The sequence below is a fragment of the Marmota marmota genome, unplaced genomic scaffold (genome assembly GCF_001458135.2).
Source record: "Marmota marmota marmota unplaced genomic scaffold, marMar, whole genome shotgun sequence".
Taxonomy (NCBI): domain Eukaryota; kingdom Metazoa; phylum Chordata; class Mammalia; order Rodentia; family Sciuridae; genus Marmota; species Marmota marmota.
In genome coordinates, this window is record NW_026000079.1 from 5,861,146 (window position 1) to 5,879,716 (window position 18,571).

At 46.0% G+C, this 18,571-nt stretch overlaps 1 protein-coding gene across 9 annotated transcripts in view; it reads left to right on the forward strand.

Annotated features, from left to right (window-relative positions):
* Positions 1-1,628: 1,628 nt before the first annotated feature.
* Positions 1,629-18,571, forward strand: part of Pi4kb (phosphatidylinositol 4-kinase beta) — a 28,863-nt gene continuing 11,920 nt past the window's right edge. Inside the window, exons 1-6 of one of the 9 annotated variants that reach the window (XM_048814857.1) lie at positions 1,629-1,845; positions 2,516-2,895; positions 3,795-3,992; positions 9,285-9,432; positions 10,144-11,080; positions 16,445-16,489. In XM_048814857.1, the coding sequence (XP_048670814.1) occupies positions 10,172-11,080; positions 16,445-16,489 (954 nt within the window). In that variant the 5' untranslated portion in view covers positions 1,629-1,845; positions 2,516-2,895; positions 3,795-3,992; positions 9,285-9,432; positions 10,144-10,171. Of the gene's footprint in view, positions 1,846-2,485; positions 2,896-3,794; positions 3,993-9,284; positions 9,583-10,143; positions 11,081-16,444; positions 16,490-18,571 lie in introns of those variants that run through there. The other 8 variants (XM_048814856.1, XM_015502936.2, XM_048814861.1 and 5 more) reach the window with 8 other exon arrangements.

The following is an 18,571-nucleotide window of genomic DNA, read 5'->3' on the forward strand; positions in this document are numbered from 1 at the left end:
GAAAATTATAGAAGCAGAGAGTGACCCAAAAAATAACTATTGAAAGGCTGGGGTTGTGGCTCAGTGGCAGAGTGCTTGCCTCACACATGTGAGGCATTGGGTTCAATCCTCAGCACCACATAAAAATAAACAAATATATTGTATCCGTGTATAACACTATAAGTGTTTTTAAAAGGCATAAAGACGAATTAATAAATAGACACAAAGAAATTTACACATATGAGCCCAGCTGTAAACAGAAAACTGAACTATTCCCTCCTTTAAATACTGTTGTGTATGTAAGAAAGTGGAGTGGTCTCACTAAGAAAAGACTTGCAACTGACTGTAGGTATGAAAAAGTTTCTTTTTAAGTAGTTTCTTCTTAAGTTTGAACAAAGCTATTCCCAGAATCTTGTTTTTTTGTCACTGGAAAAGTTAAAAAACTTTCTACTTAGAGGGCTGCCACATCTACTTCTACAATGTTTCAAAAGCCTAGTCTTGAGGCCCTTTGGAACCCTATCCCCTTGAGGGAATGTGCGACATTTAAACTCTAAGCTAATGCAGGGTCATCACCTCTTGCATGACAGCTGGTTGGAAGCTGCCCAAGAGCTGCTGGCCCTGACAGGTGGACTGGTGATCCCCACCTCAAACCAGTGGTAACAAATTTAAACTATCTTTGGCACTCCTGATCTCTTTCTGCTCATCTTTCATTATTGTACTACTGCTTTAACCTAGCTTATCTCTTGCCCTGTTCTCCATGATTTGAGCAAATTCCAGTTTCTATTCCTCAACACATTATTTTTTGGTCTTTTAAATTCCCTCTCCCCTTTTAATTTTTAAAATTGTTGAATTTTTAAAATTTAAGTTTTATTTATTTATTTGTGAACCCTGGATGCTCAACAACTGAGCTACATCCCCCATCCTTTTTATTTCTTATTTTGAGATAGGGTGTCAAAAGTTGTTCAGGCTGGACAACTCGCAATCTTCCCACCTCAGCCTACTGAGAGTTGTTGGGATTACAAATATGTACCCTTTTTATTCTGCTGGATCATACCCAAATCTATTCTAAGACCTTGCTTACAAATATCTCTAAGAAGTCTTCCATTCATTCACTCACTATATACTGTGTAGCTGGATTCTTCATATCAATTTAACCATATTCTGCCATGTTCCTTCAACAATTAAGTACCCATTTTTTCTGTTTTGTACATACTGTATACTTTACTCAGGCTACTCAAGCTATTACTCTTTATTTTGCCCCCCAATTAAACACTTTTCTTTCATCATCTTTCCTGTATTATTGGCCCAATAATAGTAATATAGTACTATACAGTAATCTGGACTCTCTTGACCCACACAAAATCCTGTAAGGTGTTAATATTACTGCATACACCTTGCAGACATAGAAACTAAGTTCAGCTGGGCACAGGTGGCGCCTGCCTTAGTGTCAGCTATGAGAGGCTGCAGAATTGCTTAGTCCAGAAATTCCAAACCAGTCTGGGCAACATAGTGAGAACAGAAAAGGGGAAGAAGAATGGGAAGGGGGAGGGAATGAAATTGAGGGAAGGGAAGGAGGGAGAGAGGACAGAAACTAAGGTCCAAAGAGGTTACATCAGTTATCCCAAAACAAACAGCAAGGGTGAGGGCATCCAAGATCCCAGCTCAAATAGCTATGCTCGATGCAGAATTGATTGATTAATTAATTAATACCCTATGAGGGGTGCTGGATGTTAAGTAAAGTCCTAGAAAAGGAAAGGGAGCTTCTGAGGAGAAAGAGGGCTCTCAGTCAACCCTGCTAACAGACAAAACCGCCACCAGAGGCCTGCTGGCGGGCGGCTTTGGAGATTTGTTTGGTCTTGGAAAAAGGTTTGTGTTCCCAAGTCTTGGCCATCTCACTCACCTCTCCCAGCCCGGCTCTGTTCAGACCTCTCCGTGGAGGGGTCTGCGCCTGGATGCGGAGGCCAGAGGCTGCCCAGGTAGAGGGTGACCTCGGAGCAGAACGGCAGCCTCGAGTCGGCCGCTAACGGCGAAAGACTGACGCGGTTGGACCGCGCCATTCCGGAAGCGATAGGGGCATAAACTTGGCGTCGTCCTTAAAGATGAGTATGAAAAGGGTAGTGAGGGTGACTGTCTTCCTCGGGGCCTCGCTCTCGTCTCTCCCTTATGCCCCCACAGCATTCCTTCGGCCGTCTGATTTACTAAGACAGTCCTGCGTGACTGGGGAGGGGAAAGTCACTGACTGCAATGACGCTAACTCGGCGGCTGACTCAAAGGGCTCATTTGCATACAATTTGCATGTCAATATACTTATACAAGTACACAGCATATCAATACTTCTTAAACTGGGCACCCACGCCCTCCAGCCCGCACTGCCATTTATCCACCAACTTCTACTTCCTTTTCGGCTTCCTTAGTCGAGCAAACGCTATCTTTTAGTTCCGCCTCCAAATGTTGGCCCCTCCTCCTACCCCCGCCCGCTCCTCCCCTCCTAGCTTCCAAACATCTTTTCCCCGCCCCCTTTTCTTTTTCTGAACAGGCGTGTTCCAGGCAGCTCCTCCGACTCCTTAGATTACTATGGCATCGGAAGGGTCCTGAGCGTCGGGGAAGCAGGAAAGCAAATCCCGGGAGAAGGGCTTGGGCTCAGAAGAAGAACCTTACATCGAGACCGGCTGGAGGGTTGTTTGTTTGTTTTTTTGGTCCTGGTATTGCGGCCCTGTCCAACTTGAGGCAGAGTGAAGGCCCCTTCAGGCAGCGCTGCGGGCAGCCCCGCAGCCGGGGCCTGGTGCAGCCGCCGCGGCCGCTGTCAGGGAAGCGCAGGCGGCCAATGGAACCCGGGAGCGGCCGCTGCTGCTGAGGCGGCGGTGTCGGCAGTCCGACCCCGACCGCCTGCACCCTTTCTGTGGGGGTCCTCCGGAGGTAAGCGACTCCTCCCCGAAAAGTCACCTTTGCTCTGTTTGGTGTGGGGGGGTGTCCTTTTCCCACCCCACCCTGCCCCGCACAGCCTCCCTCGACCTGGGGTCGACTTCAAAACTGCCCTCTCGGTGGCTGCTGCACCCTGGGTTTCTTCTCCACCTTTCCTCTCAAGCCTGGGGTCTTTCTCTGCTTTTTGGCTTCCTTTTCTGTTTAGCTCCTCCCTCTACCCTGGGGATTCCCTCCCCCCTTCTTACCCCTATTGCCTCCGTCCCGAAATATTTTTTTAAAGTCGTGAACCCTTTTCACATTAGACCCCTTCCATTTATATGTCTATCCTTGCTTGTCCTTCCTCATCGTCCGTGCTTCAGCCCCAGACCTTCTCATGGACCCCGCCTTATCCCTTTTCCTATTTTACCCCACTCCTTCAGGATCTGTGCAACCTCAGCACAGAGTTCCTATTTTCCTTGAGCTAAAGATTGTATCCCTCTCTTCCTCTGCCTTTTCTGATTCCATTACCTCACCATCACCTACCCACCCAGCTCCTGGCCTCCAAAAATTGCCTATTCCCCTCTCCGAAAGGGATCTCGGGCCCTCCTCATCATTCCCAAAGTATCATTTACATTCTACTTTGACCTTAGTCCTCACCATTTTTCTTTAGGGTGTTTTATGGTCCCTGTAGCTGTCTTTACCCTCCCTGTCCCCCTTCTCAATCCCCAGACCTTTGCAGGATTGTTCCCATAGGAGAGAGAGCTGACAGTACCCCTTCCCATTGATTTCCAACTTTGACACCTCCCTTTAGTTTGAAGGCTTTTGCTGATCCTTGTGTCATTTGGTTCTGTTTTCCCTGTACTCTTTATGTGTTCTCTGTCACACTCTTTATCTCCACATACCACTTATTTCAGGATCAGCTAAACCTTGAACTATGAAGAAAATGTGTTGGGAGGAGGGGGAGCCTCAGCTGTCTCAGGCTTTTCTGAACAGAAGGGTGTTTCTGAAGGATGGAGCAAGTTTTGAAGAAGTCCCTATCAGATTACACTTTGTTGACTACTCAGGAGCAGCCACTAGGAGGGATGAACAGGCCTGCATGGAAACTCAATGAGGTTGTGAGAAATTTTGTTTTGGATTATTTATTTTGGGGCTTGTGTTAAACAGATCACAGAATGAGTGTCTTCCCACCCCAATCCAGATCTAAGAGGAATGAGTTTACTGACTTTGCCTTACAAGAATAGTTTTGGTTGATTTCGTAAGCTTTCAGGCCTGGGGTGGGGTTGGGGGGTAACTGGGAAAAAGAGGATGAGACAATGGAAAAGCTTGTACATTCAGAATCAGGACTCCTAGGTTCAGCATGTGACTTACTCACTTGACTTCCAGAATGGTCCTTTTGAGGAAATGGCCCACTCTATAGGCATCGGTGCAGTTACAGGCTAATAATAGTAGGGTGTGGGTTGGGGAAAGAATTAAACTTTGTTGACAAAACTTTCTGGGTTCTGAGACAAAGGTATTTATTATCAGAGGTCTTATCATCCTGAGAATTTTTCTTCATCTCAGTCTTTCTGTTGGATCTTTGTGGTCTTAAGAGTGTCAGTTTGAAACTCAAGCTCCTGACTTGTGTTTCATCTGCCTTGCTTTTTACCCCCAGCGCATTAAGTTGCTGACCACCTACACTATTCCTTCCATACTTAATCCATAACTGCAGATTCTAAGGGAAGAAAGAAAGTGTGTTTTTGGAAAAGTCCTTTGAGGAAGCTGACTTGAGAAGAGAACTTGGAGTGAGTTGGGTCTTAGGAAACTAGTTGCTGCCATGTCTTTCTCTTGGCCTGTGATAGTGAAGAGTGCACATGAAGTTCCATCCATCTTCTGACTCTAGACCCATCTCATTCCACTTCTTCATTTCCCCCTTGTAGTTAGCCAAAGTGCATTCTGCTTATAATCCCTTTATAAGAGAAGCCTCACTCCTTGGAAGCAGCTCACTCAACCAAAAATCATATTTACCCTTGTTTCCCTGATTCATCTTAGCTGGGTCCACACTTAATGAGAACACGTTTGCTGAACACAATCCAAAGGAACCAAATGAGAGTCTTTGATTTGGGAAAGAGGTTTGGGAGAATCCTTTCAATAATTGGTATCGGACAAGAGAGAGCCTGATCCAAGTGCAATTAGGACTGGGAATGGGGAGAAGAAACAGTTCAGAGAAAGGTGAGCATACAGGTTGCTTTCTTTGCCATCTCTCTGTTTCATCAGGGGCTCCCAGAGCTGGCTTGGGCTGTCTGGCTGGAATCTGCTTATACCAGCTTCATGGCCCTGCACAGAGTTCTCAGCCTGATTCAATATTGACTTAACTACCTTGAGACCACTGCCTTCCGGAATGCCCTCTCCCCTGATGCCATCACCCTTTAGGGTATTCAGTTAGCATTCACCTGGTTCCTGGTGAGACTTGAGCCCACTCATTTTTTTTAGCCCTGAGTTTTCTACAGGAAAACTAGAGTACTTGTCCTCTACCTTTACCATTAGAGGGGAAAGATGAGTTGAAAGCTTCCTAAAGTAAGGTTTGAACTAGGAATGGTGATGCATGCCAAAGCAGGAGGATTGCAAGTTGAAGGCCAACCTCAGCAACTTCGCAAGACTGTCCCAGAATAAAATTTAAAAAGGGTCTGGGTGTAGCTCACTGATATTCTCCCTAGTACCACAAAAAAAAAAAAAGAAGAAGAAAGGTTTGAGACCTTAATACATATAAAGAACTTCTCAACACCAGAATAGAGAGCCTAGGGTGATACAAATAGGTTGAAGAGCAACCTAATTTTTTTTTTTTTTTTATTTTAAAGAGAGAGTGAGAGATAGTGAGAGAGAATTTTTTTTTTTTAATATTTATTTTTTAGTTTTCGGCGGGCACAACATCTTTGTATGTGGTGCTGAGGATCTAACCCGGGCCGCACGCATGCCAGGTGAGCGCGCTACCGCTTGAGCCACTTCCCCAGCCCGCAAACTAATTTTTAAAAATTATTTTTTTAAAAGGAATGCATGTACTCGATAACAAATCCAATGGTAGTGTAAGAGTTTGTGATGAAAACCAACAGTCCCCTTCATCTCTACTCCTACTCCCTTAGAATTAACTTCTTTCATTATCTTAGTGTTCAGTTCTGAAGTTTATCATCATAGCTTTAAATAAAATGCTTGTGCCTCTATTTCTTGACTCAGTTGTTGCAAAAGAAGATTTAACTTTAGAGGATTTATACCTCTTGTTTATGTAATTATGCTGTTATTTTAACTTTTAAAAATAATATATTTGAACCTTTCTTTTCCATTATTAAATTTTTTTTCCCCACAGTGCTAGGGATCAAACATAGGGCCTTCCTCATGCAAGGCAAATGTTCTGCCCTTGAGCTACGTCCCCAACCCAGGCCCTTGTTCATGCTAGTCTCTCTTAATTATCCACCTTATAGGATGAAAATATTGGTTCTTCTACCCGTTTTTCCACCTTTCATGATTCATCTTACAGGATCTTTTAAAGGAAGAGGGGAAATTGAGCTTGCCTGCCTGCTTGAAGGCAGAGTACTAGATCAAATGATCTCTTAAAGGCCATTCTGTGACATTAGGATTGGTCTGAATGAATCCATATTTATCTGGTCCATGGGAAAAAAATTGACAAGGGAGATAGTGATTAGCTGAGTGAAGGGATTGATTGGGGCTCCTTACCATCCTGTCCTTCTAGAGACCAATCTAGTAAGTTCCTTAATGAAGGCCGGTGAACAATTGTTTGCTTATAATCTTTTGAGGAGATGGGAAGCAAGAAGCCAGGTTAAGTGATCATCCCCTCCAGAGTCCTCTACAGATCCCAGTGTCTCGCCGCACACCTGTAATCCCAATGACTAGGGAGGCTAGGGCAGGAGGATCACAAATTCTAGGCAGCCTCAATGACTTAGTGAAACCCTATGTCAAAATTAAAATAAAAATAGTAGTAGTTTAGTCATAAGTACCCTGTGTTCAATCCTTGCCCCCAAAACCCAAAACCAGAGTCCTTTACAGACTTGCTTAACTGCCCATGGTCCAACAGAACACGTATGTACACCCTCTCTGTCCTCTTCAGCCACTGCTCTTCCTTGCCTTGCCCTGACCTGTAGCAACGCCTGATGCTCAAACTTGAGTCCCCTGCTTTGCCCAGGTGGGAGCTGTGGAGCCCAATTAGTTGTCAGTGCACACAGTACTCCCACCAACCTTTCCTGGGAGCTGCCTGTCAGGCTGGAGCAGAGGAGGCCTCTTCTTTTTCCCTTGTAGTCTGTCTGGAAGGAAAGTTTAGGCTTCTGGAATAAATACAGGACTTTTCTTTTGCATTCTAATCCTTTGATTTTCTTTAGAATTGTTAGCCATTAAGGGCATATTTTCTTTGTATTTGAGAATGAATAAATTTGTATTGAGGACAATATCTGGATTTAGGTTTTAAAGAATCCTTTTCCTATTTTTATTGTCCACACTGTCAACATCATCTAACCCTGTTCCATCCAGCATTCCTTCTCCCCATGACTTGCTTCAGGTACAGGCAATCCCTGAGTCCCTGAGAGCCAGGAGAGGCCCAGGACCAGTTTGCTGGTTTCTACTGGCAGAGCTGCTTATAGAGGACAGGAGTCTGATTTTCTTACACCTTTTGACATCACTGGAGGAAAGGTGGATAGAGGCATCTGTTCATAGGGAAAGTCCTCTAAATACTGTGATATGGAATTCCTAGCTGAGTCCTAGAAATTTTTCTTCTTTTATCTATGGAATGAAGAGATAATGATATTCTTACCTGCCTTCCTATGCCAATAATAATCCCAGTCATGATTAAAATTGGAGCAGGAATCTGCTTAACTTCTTACATCTATGACATTCAATGTGAGCAAAGGTGTGAATTTCATTTCCCTTGAAAGGTTGGGGTTTTGTTTGTTTGTTCGTTGTTTTTGTCACGCTAGGGATCGAACCCAGGGCCTTGTTCATGCTAGGCAAGTGTTCTGCCACAAAGCTACACTCCCAGCCGCCCTTTAAAGTTTAGAAAAGGGGACTTTAGGAGTTTTTAGTGACTTGGAAGTCTCTAGAGGAAAAAGAGGAATGTACCAAGCATAGACATATTGAGAAGAAGAGTTATTTGTGCAGTATGATTGAGGCCATCATGTGAGATTCTAAGCAGATCTAAAAGGCAGAGAGTTGAATTAAAGTGACCTTCTGATGAGAGTGCCCTACAAAGTTTAGCAGGGAATGATTAAAGCTTCTTTCTTATTATTCCTGTGTAACCCAATGTTGCAAGTAGAGACAGATCCACATAGGCAACCATGCTGGTTCTACGACTCAGGGCACTGCCTAATTTTGGGAGAGAGCATAGTGAAAGAGTTGCCACCTTCTTACCAATACAAAGTTCAAACTGCATCAGGGAAATTAAAGAGACTTGGAAGACAGTCTTGCCTGACAAACGTGGAAGAATAATGAACGAAAGTAGCCTTTTTTGTTGATCTCTGAGAACAGAGGAGTTCCCCATCTGTCTTTCTACAAAACTTTAGGAAACTGGACTGTTTGATACTGGGCAGATGAAAGCAACCTTGACAGTTAAAATTTCAGAGATGCTGTATACAAGGAAAGGTGGTGTAGAAAACAGTGCTTCCCCAAATGCCTCGAGAATCTATATGCTTAGCACCATTTTTCTACCCACCCAAATCTTTATGCTTAGCACCCAGGCTCTTAGGATCAAAGGTGATGTCACTAGGAAATTACCTGCATTGCAGCTCCACAAAAGCTACTTCTCTCTTGTTTGTGCTCTTAAGTATGTCTTAGTTTCAATCTGTTTGCATTTTTGCAAAGAGGACTCTGAATCCATTGCTGGCTAGAGCCAGATTCTGGAGACAGGTTGGTCTGATAAAATTTCCTTCTGTTCTGCACTAATTTTCCTGGTCTGGATTTGGTGAAGCTCTGAAGAATTTCTCTTGGAAAATAGTGGCTTTTGTCAATGGTGTTCTCTAACCATTCTTAGTTATGATTTCTTTTCCTCTCTGTTCTTTAGAAGTTCTAGATCCATGAGTGCCAGCCTGATTTCTTATTGCCTTATAGCCAGCCCTCCACTTCTTGGAGTGTGTGTATAATAGTGGGAAAAGTAGTTTGAGGGCAGGAGAAGGCTATTATAAATATCTTGGAAGAGTTTTAAACAACTAATATAATTCTAATTCACTTCTCCTACAAAAATAATATATGTGTATAGACACACACACATTATTTACTAACCTTTCAGGTGGTTAAGATTCAACTAGCATTTATTGAGTACTACCATGTGCCAAGGACTGTGCTAGATCTTTTCATACACATTAATTTATTTCTTCTTCATGGCAACAACGAGAAGTAAGTTTTGTTTTTTGTTTTTTTTCCCCAATTTGCAGTTGAGAAAACTGAAACTCAGAAGATACGTGGCTTGCATAAGTCTGTACATCTCATAAAGGCAGAGTGAGAATCTGAACCCCAGCCTATCTGCCTCCAAGTCCAGGGTTCTTTCCACTGTACTTCAGCTGCCACAGCCCTGGAGAAAGGGTATGCAGTCATGAACCCAGACGAGCAAAGAAATGGCCCAGCTTCAGCGGGGTTGATGATGCTTGTTTTAGAGCTGTTTTCTTCTAAACTAAGCATGGCATGGTATTTGCTGGCCCTTATTCCCTGGGAGCTTTGAGTCTAAAAGGGAAGGTAAGAAAGTATCTGTAACTAGAAAAATATATCAAGACTTTAACACTAAATAGAGGTGAGATGCATAGGACCCTGTGTGATTTGTCATATGAGTAAGGAAATAAAATTTAAGGAGGGGAAGAAAAAGTTATGACAGGCTTTTGAAGGGGGACACAAGAAGAGGAAGAGGGCGGAAAACTATTTGGAGAATTAAGAACAAGGGAATAAGACTCATATTGCTACTCATTTTCCCTGAGGCATTTGTAAGCCTGTGTGAACACAATGCATATCAAGCAACATTTCACAAGAACAGGCTAAGAAGTGAGGCTAAGCTGAGTAACTAAGTGCAGAAGGAATGAAGAATAACACAGTGATCAGAAGTGGAGACAGTGAAGGAAGCCTCCCTGGGAGGAGATGACTGTTCTGATTTTGAAGGAGTCCAGGAAGACAGACAGAGGAGGTGCCTGGGGAGGTTTCATGGTGAAGGGAAGATCTGAGGGGCACCACTAACCAGTGTGTATATGTCTCCCTTTCTGTTCCTCCCTCCTTCTCTCTGCCTCTCTCCCTCCCTCCCTCCTGTAGCTTGGAAGCTTGAAGTCTGGCTGTAGCCATGGGAGACACGGTAGTGGAATCTGCCCCCCTGAATCCAACTTCCGAGCCTACTCCTGGCCCACCAGGGAATAATGGGGGCTCCTTGCTAAGCGTCATCACAGAGGGGGTCGGGGAACTATCAGTGATTGACCCTGAGGTGGCCCAGAAGGCCTGCCAGGAGGTACTGGAGAAAGTCAAGCTTTTGCATGGAGGCATGGCTGTCTCTAGCAGAGGCACCCCACTGGAATTGGTCAATGGGGATGGTGTGGACAGTGAGATCCGTTGCCTAGACGACCCGCCTTCCCAGATCAGAGAGGAGGAAGATGAGATGGGGGCCACTGTGGCCTCAAGCACAGCCAAAGGAGCAAGAAGGCGGCGGCAGAACAACTCAGCCAAACAATCTTGGCTGCTGAGGCTGTTTGAGTCAAAACTATTTGACATCTCCATGGCTATTTCATACTTGTATAACTCCAAGGAGCCTGGAGTGCAAGCCTACATCGGCAACCGGCTCTTCTGCTTTCGCAATGAGGATGTGGACTTCTATCTGCCCCAGTTGCTTAACATGTACATCCACATGGATGAGGACGTGGGTGATGCCATTAAGCCCTATATCGTCCACCGTTGTCGCCAGAGCATTAACTTTTCCCTCCAGTGTGCCCTGTTGCTTGGGGCTTACTCTTCAGACATGCACATTTCCACTCAACGACACTCCCGTGGGACCAAGTTACGGAAGCTAATCCTCTCAGATGAGCTGAAGCCAGCTCACCGAAAGAGGGAACTTCCCTCCTTGAGCCCAGCCCCTGATACCGGGCTGTCTCCCTCCAAAAGGACTCACCAGCGGTCTAAGTCAGATGCCACCGCCAGCATAAGTCTCAGCAGCAACCTGAAACGAACAGCCAGCAACCCTAAAGTGGAGAATGAGGATGAGGTAAAGCTGTGGGGAGGTACAGAAAGGCCGGTTGGCAGAGGGCTGCACGGAGATAGGATGTCCTACATGGGGTTACTCTATCCTTTCTGTCCTTTCCTCTGTTTCATTTCACTGATAAAAGAATGGAATGTTAGAATGGAAAAAAGCCTTAGAATTCATGTATTCCAACTGACTCCTTTTACAGGGGAACTCAGAGATAAAGTGACTTGCCTCAGGTCGTATAGCTAATAGTAAGGCCCCTGGCTGTCCACAGAGTCTTTACTAGACCGTACTGCCGTCCATTAACTCCATACTTACTGGAGGAGACCCTCTCCCCCTGGCTTGAGACCTGAATGCTACCAGAGCCTCTCAGAGCCGCACTCCTAGGGAAGGAGAAGGGGCTGTGGCTTTTGTGTGTTCTGGGGGAGGGAGGAAGTTAAATAGAATGTCAGCTTCATTCTCCTGGCCACTCCTTTTCATAATCCCTCTCCCCTATGCCCTGAAGAGCCTGCTTTTTATTGACAACATAGGATCAGCTTCATTCCATATCACTGAGGCATCTCAGGGGTTCTTTGGCCTGACTTTCCTTGTGCAGTAGAGTTCCTTGCTAGTGTCTTTCCCATATCGTATCATTTGGGAGAAGCACAAAGGGACAAGAGAAGCAGTAAGTCTTAGTGCCTAGTCCAGGACCTGAGGCTGGAAGAAAACGAAGCTGAGTAGCAGTTGGGGGTGTGCGATACAGAACAGGGAGGAGATGCGCACATCAGTAGGATATGGTCACCGACCACTCCACATCTGGACAGATAACAAGGGAAAGTTGCCCAGTGGACAACCAAGTTCAGAGACCTGGTATCCCAGCTAGACAATGGTGCCCCAGTCTTCCTCTCTGATTTGCCATTGGCCGGCCTCCCATCTTGGCTGCCAGCCCAGTCTAGAAAAGAAGGGAGGAAAAAAATGAGGAATTTGCACTGTTGGAAAATGTGCATAGCCACAGTGCTGGCATCTGCCTCCGTGGGGCATAACCCACCCACGTTGTCAATACAGTAGGGCTTCTTCCAAGTAGAGGAAGGTCACAGTGACGAGGGAAGAGAAAAGCAGGGGGGAGGGGAGACTGCAGAGCCTGCTGTCTCTGAAAATGTGGTATTTTATCAAGATCATGCAGGGATCGTAAAGCTAAAAGTGCTAACATTTATTGAGCACTTATGTGCCAGGCATCATGCCAGATTTTTGACATTTAATCCTCACAACAACCCTAACAGCATATATTATTTTACCAGTGAGGAAACTGAGGCTTAGAGAGGTTAAATGATTTGCCTAAGGCGTCAACTGGTGAATATCAGACCAGGACCCAGATCACGGCTTGTGCTCATAATCACTCAGCTGAGCTGCCTTGGTGGGTGACCTTCTTCCTCGGGTCTCAGCTATCAGAGGCCATTGGGAAGAAGGGCTGTGCTGTGGCCACCTACACTTCCACATCTATTTACAGACAAAGCCTAAACTATTCTCAGACCAGAATGAACCATTTTCATTTTTGTTTGAGCTTGGCAGCAGATCTCAGGGTCCATGAAGAAAGGTTGTGGCAGAGCAAGAAGAATCCTCCAGATTCTGGCGAAATTAAGGACATGAAGGATTTGAGAGTGCCTCATCTTGGGGGTCCAGCCTGGGCATTATGGGTGTGAGCAGCAGAAATGAATTCCTTGATACTCTTGTCAGGCTTGGCTTTTCTCTGTATCCACTCTGTAGACCTCATCGTAGGACCAGGAAAAGCCGAAGCTGTAGGGCTTTCTCCTTGCACTGGTCCTGATCCTTCTTCCTTGCGTCTAACTTCTGCTCTAAAATGATGGGAGGCTCTGAAAGGCAGGTGTTCTGTGAGTGCTTAAATCTCTGGGGTGGTTTCTCCAGCTGCCATTCTTCCTAACCTGGCTTCTTATCTTGGGTCACTAAGATCCAGGAAAGGAAAGAGATAACATGTTCCCAGGCTCTCCTGGGTAATCATTATCTGATGCTGGCAGAATGAGACACCTGTCTACTGTGGCTCCTTAGGAAATGTGAGCGCAAGGCGGGGATGGGATAAATGTAAATATTGCTGGGTTTCTAAACACTGGGCAAGTCTTCAGCACAGGGGTTTCTTCTAACCCCTCTGACATTTTGAGGTTATGTCTATCCAGGCCGTGTTCCCCAGTGGAAAGGAAACGGCTTTCCTTCTTCTGTCCGTCCTCCTCCCTGTCATGCAACATTCAGTCATTCCTTCAACAAGGAGTTACTAATCTTGTACATCATCAAAGCCCTGTTTGAAAGTCAGCAAAGAGTAGAGGATAAAATGTGTTCTTTCCTCTAGGAATTGCAGAACACCGCAGTATCTAAGGTAACTGGTTAGTTTGTGACTTGAAAGTTGTTAACTGTGCATAGGCAGTAAGTAGACACCTTACTAAAGTGAAGCACAGAATTTTCTAAGTGTTGCACTGACATTCTAGAAGGAGAATCTCTAGGTGGGCCCTGACACTCTTTTTTTTTTTGTACTGGGGATTTAACCTAGGGAGGGATGCTTTACCACTCAGCTACACCCCCAGGCCTTTTTTATTTTTTATTTTGACACAGGGAGGGGCTGTGGCTGTGGCACAGTGGTGGAGCATACTTGCCTCATACATGTGAGGCACTGGGTTCGATTCTCAGCACCACATAAAAATAAATAACTAAAATAAAGATATTGAGATAGGGTCTCACTAAGTAGCTTAGGGCCTTGCTAAATTGATGAGGCTGGCTTCGAATTTGGATCCTCCTGCCTCAGCCTCCTGAGTTGCTGGGATTACAGAAGTGTGCCATGGTGCTCAGCTCTACTTTCCGTTTGATTTCTGAGTATAATCTTCTGCAATGGAGAAGTGCCAGAGGGTGAAGTGAGCCTCAGTGAGGAAGCTCTGTTCTCCTGCCTGTGGTCTATCTGCAGAGCTCTGGCCAGATCTCACTGAAGGTTCCATTATCTTTTCATGAGGAATTTTTTATACTCCAACTCAGTTCTCTCATCTCCCACCATTTTCCTCCAAACCCAGTTTTTTATCAGCCTCCTCCGAGACCCCTGCACAGATAGATTTTCTTCCCATGTGACCAAATGATAAAATATTTTTGGCATAGAGAGAGGCATAGGGAGCAGAGAATGATTTGGGTACTCCCCCCACCCCACACCCTGCCCTACATAATGACACTCTAAATAGATCAACTTTGTCTTCAGGACTGCGACCTTTGTACACAGAAATCTGTTAGTTGTCGTACTGGAAGCCCAGTGGGCCTTCTAGCCTGATATGGTGTGATGTCAGCTTCTTGGCCTGAGCTTTACTCCCTGGAGCTGACTCAGTGTGAATGACTCAAGCCCAGGAGCAGGAAGAGAGCAGGTCCTGATGCACCTCCTTTCCCCCAACGCTGTTAATGAGTCTGCTGGGACCTGTCTATGAGAGAGTCCACGGAGCGTTCATGGAGCCAGTGTCCTGCCTGCTGTCCCTTCCCCAGCCAGTTCATGGGGAGAGGTTGAATCATTCTGGCTTTCTCACTGCCTCAGTTCTCCCTCCCACTTTTACCCACAGTGGAAGAGTTGTGGCCTCAGGGGAGTGTGTCCAAGTGTGACTTCTCCCTTAAAAGAGTTCTTCAAGGAAAGACCTGCCTATGGGAGCTCCTGCTGGAGTAGAACTTAAGTTATGGTGTTAAGTCAGTGCTTGAAATGCCAGTTGCAGAGTGGAAGCTCAGGGTTCACTGCCCTCCTCCCTGGGGGCTCTCAGGAGTTTGCCTCTGAAGTCCAGGCCCCTCCCCTCCTGCATGTTTGCATACAGTGCACCCCATGCTCCTTGCCTTGGTAGACCTTGTTGGGTAGAACCCACGCTAGCCCTGTGGTATCAGAGCTGCAGAATGAGAGTTTGACCACCATTCCTGTCCCCTGTTTTGTTCATAGACAGCAGTAAGACACAAGAATGGGGGAGAAGTTTAGATTTTTCCCTAAACTGGGACTCACAGAGGTGCTGCCTCAGCTAATCAGCTTTCTCAGGTGAATTTAGCTAGTACCTGACTCTCAAACTTAAGTCAAAAATTTGTAACATATTGAGTGTCAAGTGCAATAACCTGATAAGAAGCCTACGGACATTTGATATGAGACTGACCTGACTGACCTGTCCTCCACTTCCACCAGCCTCCAGCCCAAGGGGTTCAGGTTCATGAGTCTGGGATGACTTTGGGTTCAAGTTGTTATTGGACTTCCCAGGGTGATAATGAGTCTGATTGAAAAGGAGATACATACATATACTAGGCACTGAAGGTTTAGCTCTTCTTCCCCACTGAGATTTCTGAGAGGCTGAAAAAACATGGGGTTTCCAATGTGGGGGTTGTGCAGTGTGTTGAATCCAGTCTCTCTGTGGGAATCCACAGAGTGGATCCATGGGTGGAGACAAAGAGCAGGGAAGGTTGGCAGTGTAGTTACTTACCTAGGAACCCAGCTTTAGGGTTTCATCCTAAAAGGAAGATTCATTCAGGCCAAATGCAGTGGCACACACCTGTAATCCCAGCAATTTGGGAGGCTAAGGCAGGAGGATTTCAAGTTCACAGCCAGCATCAGCAATATAACAAGGCCCTAAGCAACTTAGTGAGACCCTGTCTTAAAATGAAAAATATAAAAGTCTGGGGATGTGGCTCAGTGGTTCACTGCTCCTGGGTTTAATCCCTGGTACCCCAAAAAAAAAGAAAAATAAAAAGAGATTCATTCAGGCAAGAATAAAAGGGGGGCTGGGGATGTGGCTCAAGCGGTAGCACGCTCGCCTGGCATGCGTGCGGCCTGGGTTCGATCCTCAGCACCACATACAAAGATGTTGTGTCCGCCGAAAACTAAAAAAAATAAATAAATATTTAAAAAAAAAAAAAAAGAATAAAAGGGAACAAGTTGGGTGTAGTGGTGCACACCTATAAGCCCGGTTACTCAGGAGACTGAGGCAGGAGGATCGCAAGTTGAGGTTAGCCTTGGCAACTTAGTGAATCCCTGTTTCAAAATAAAATAGAAAGGGACGGGGATGTAGCTCAGTGGTAAAGCATGTCTAGGTTAAGTTCCCAATACCCCGCTCGCCACCCCCCCCTCAAAAAAAAAGAAAAGAATCAAAGGGACTATAGTGGAAAACAAGCAATGCCTGTTTCTTCAGCCTTTCTGACCTCAAGTTCTGAGCTGGCCTTCTAGCGTCTCCCACAAGTGTCTAATCTGGGCAAGTGACATTTCTGGGTTGTCTCTTGTTCATTAAAGCAGAAAGGTAGAGCTGCACAGGAGTAGTATGATCCGAGTTGAGCTAAACTCTTTGCCTTTGTCTCTCCCCCTTTCCACCCTGCCCCCTCTTTTCCCCTTTGCCCTCTGGCCCTTCCCAGGAGTTCTCCTCCAGCACCGAGAGTATTGATAATCCATTCAGTTCCGTAAGTGGGGCCAGGCTGGGACGGGTGGCAGGCTCCCCCCATGGCCGCATTTCCTCTCCCGTCCCAGGTCTTCAGAGCCCCCAGGCCAAAGCTGGAGTTCAAAGGCCCTTTGATTTCTGAGGCTTCTCCCTCCCAGACACGGAGAAGTCTCCCTGACCTTTCCTGCCAATGCCAGGCCATACTAAGATGAGCTCAGTTTATTCCTCTCAGAGACAGCTGGGCTGCTGTGCTCTTCTACCCCAGCTCCTGGGTCTCTGGAGCAAACAGCTGGGAGAGAGGTAGAGTTTACTCCTGGATCAGAGCCAAGAACTGCTTGGCAGAAACCCCCAGGACCCCATTTCTCCCACCCAGACCCTTTCCCCATGGCTTTTGCCATCAGACCATTAAATATTTATTCAGCGTTGTAAATGCTAGGTCCCGCGCTGGGTGATTCCACTCCAAAAGCAAACAGGACTTGGCCTGAAGGGAAGCTTTACCTCTCCACAGTTCGTTTTCTTTTTAACATCAACCACCTTTCTTCCAGGTCGGAATTCTCCCCTTTTCCCAGCTCACTGCCCAGGATGTTCCTTAATCCCCATTCTCCTTCTTGCTCCCTCTGGACTAACCCCCTGACCCTCTGGTCCCACAGGGTCTTGGACCTTGTTGCTGGGCAAAGACGTGAGAGGAAATGCTGGACCCTCTGGGAGTTTGGATGATTTTTTTTACATTTTATTTTCTGTTTGTCTACCCAATCAGTTTTCTATGTTCTGTGCCAATCCCCTTTCAACCATGATTCCTATCTCCTCCCATGCAGCAGAGCCTTTCTGTGGAGGCCTGGGGTAACGTTTCCAATGCTCACAGAACTTGGGGGCCCCCAGCTCAAATGCTGATTTGAGGATAGGAAGGAATTCTGCCATTTCTAACCTGAGATGACTTTAAATTGGTTGGGTGGAGGGTCCTTGGGACAGTGACCACTTGCCACATGGTTTAGGGGATCAGGATGAAGGAGTGAGTCTTCAAACTTCCTGTTTTCTTTTTCTGTTAAGCCACCAGGATATATCTGGGGGCCATAGAAACCCAATTCTGTTGTCTTCCTTTTGTCTCTTTTTAACCCTGCTCCTAAAGCATTCCTGAGGGATTTCAGCACCCTGTTATATTACCACATGGTGCTCTAAGCCTGCCCACCACCTCCCATCATGGGTGGAGGCTGAGAAAAGAGCTGATCCTCTGTACTCTGGCTGTTGCCCATGCCCAGGCAGACCAGATACTTCCCAGTTTTCAAAAGAAGCTCTTTTTTTTGCAGTGTGAGGGAGTCAGGGTAGAGATTCTCAATCAGGAAACTAAGCAAGACACACTCAGAAAGGGAGAGAAAAACCTGGTGAGTGAACTACTATTTGCTGTAAGAGGAGGAGACACCATCCTTATCCAGCTGTGGGAAGGTGGGCTGGGGAGCTGGGTGGCTAGTTGGGTGGCTGTCTTGAACAAATGTCCCCTGTGGTAGAAGAAGTGAGACCGGGAGCAGAGCACTTCTATGTGTGCCGCTGAGTGCATCTTCTCCCACCTCACTCCCCAGACTGACCGTGCCCTTTCTGGGGATGACTAACATGCCCAGTCTGAGGAGCCCAGCTCACAGCAGGGTACTGGAACAGGAAGCCTAGCTGCCAGAAGTAGAGGAAGAGGACCCCAGGAGGAATCACTAGAGATGGGCCTTCAGGGCCGTCCTCAGGACTGAAAAAAAGAGCAATTGCTTTCTTTCTCCATCCTCCTACACACACCTCCCTCCCTCTGCTTTTTTTTTTTTTTTTTGGTTATAGATGGACACAATGCCTTTACTTTATTTATTTATTTTTATGTGGTGCTGAGGATTGAACTCAGTGCTTCACCTGTGCTAGACAAGCGCTCTACCACTGAGCCACAACTCCAGCCCCACAGTCTGCTTTTTCTTTTCCCATGATTGTGCCCTCATTAATGCAGATTTGTTCATCCTCTTCTCATGCCCTGCATGGCATTGATTCCTTATAAGAGACTGTGGGGTGGACAGGGCATGGGGTACCATGGAAAGCAACAGGAGTCATTTGGATGACTTTGAAAGGAGAAATTGAC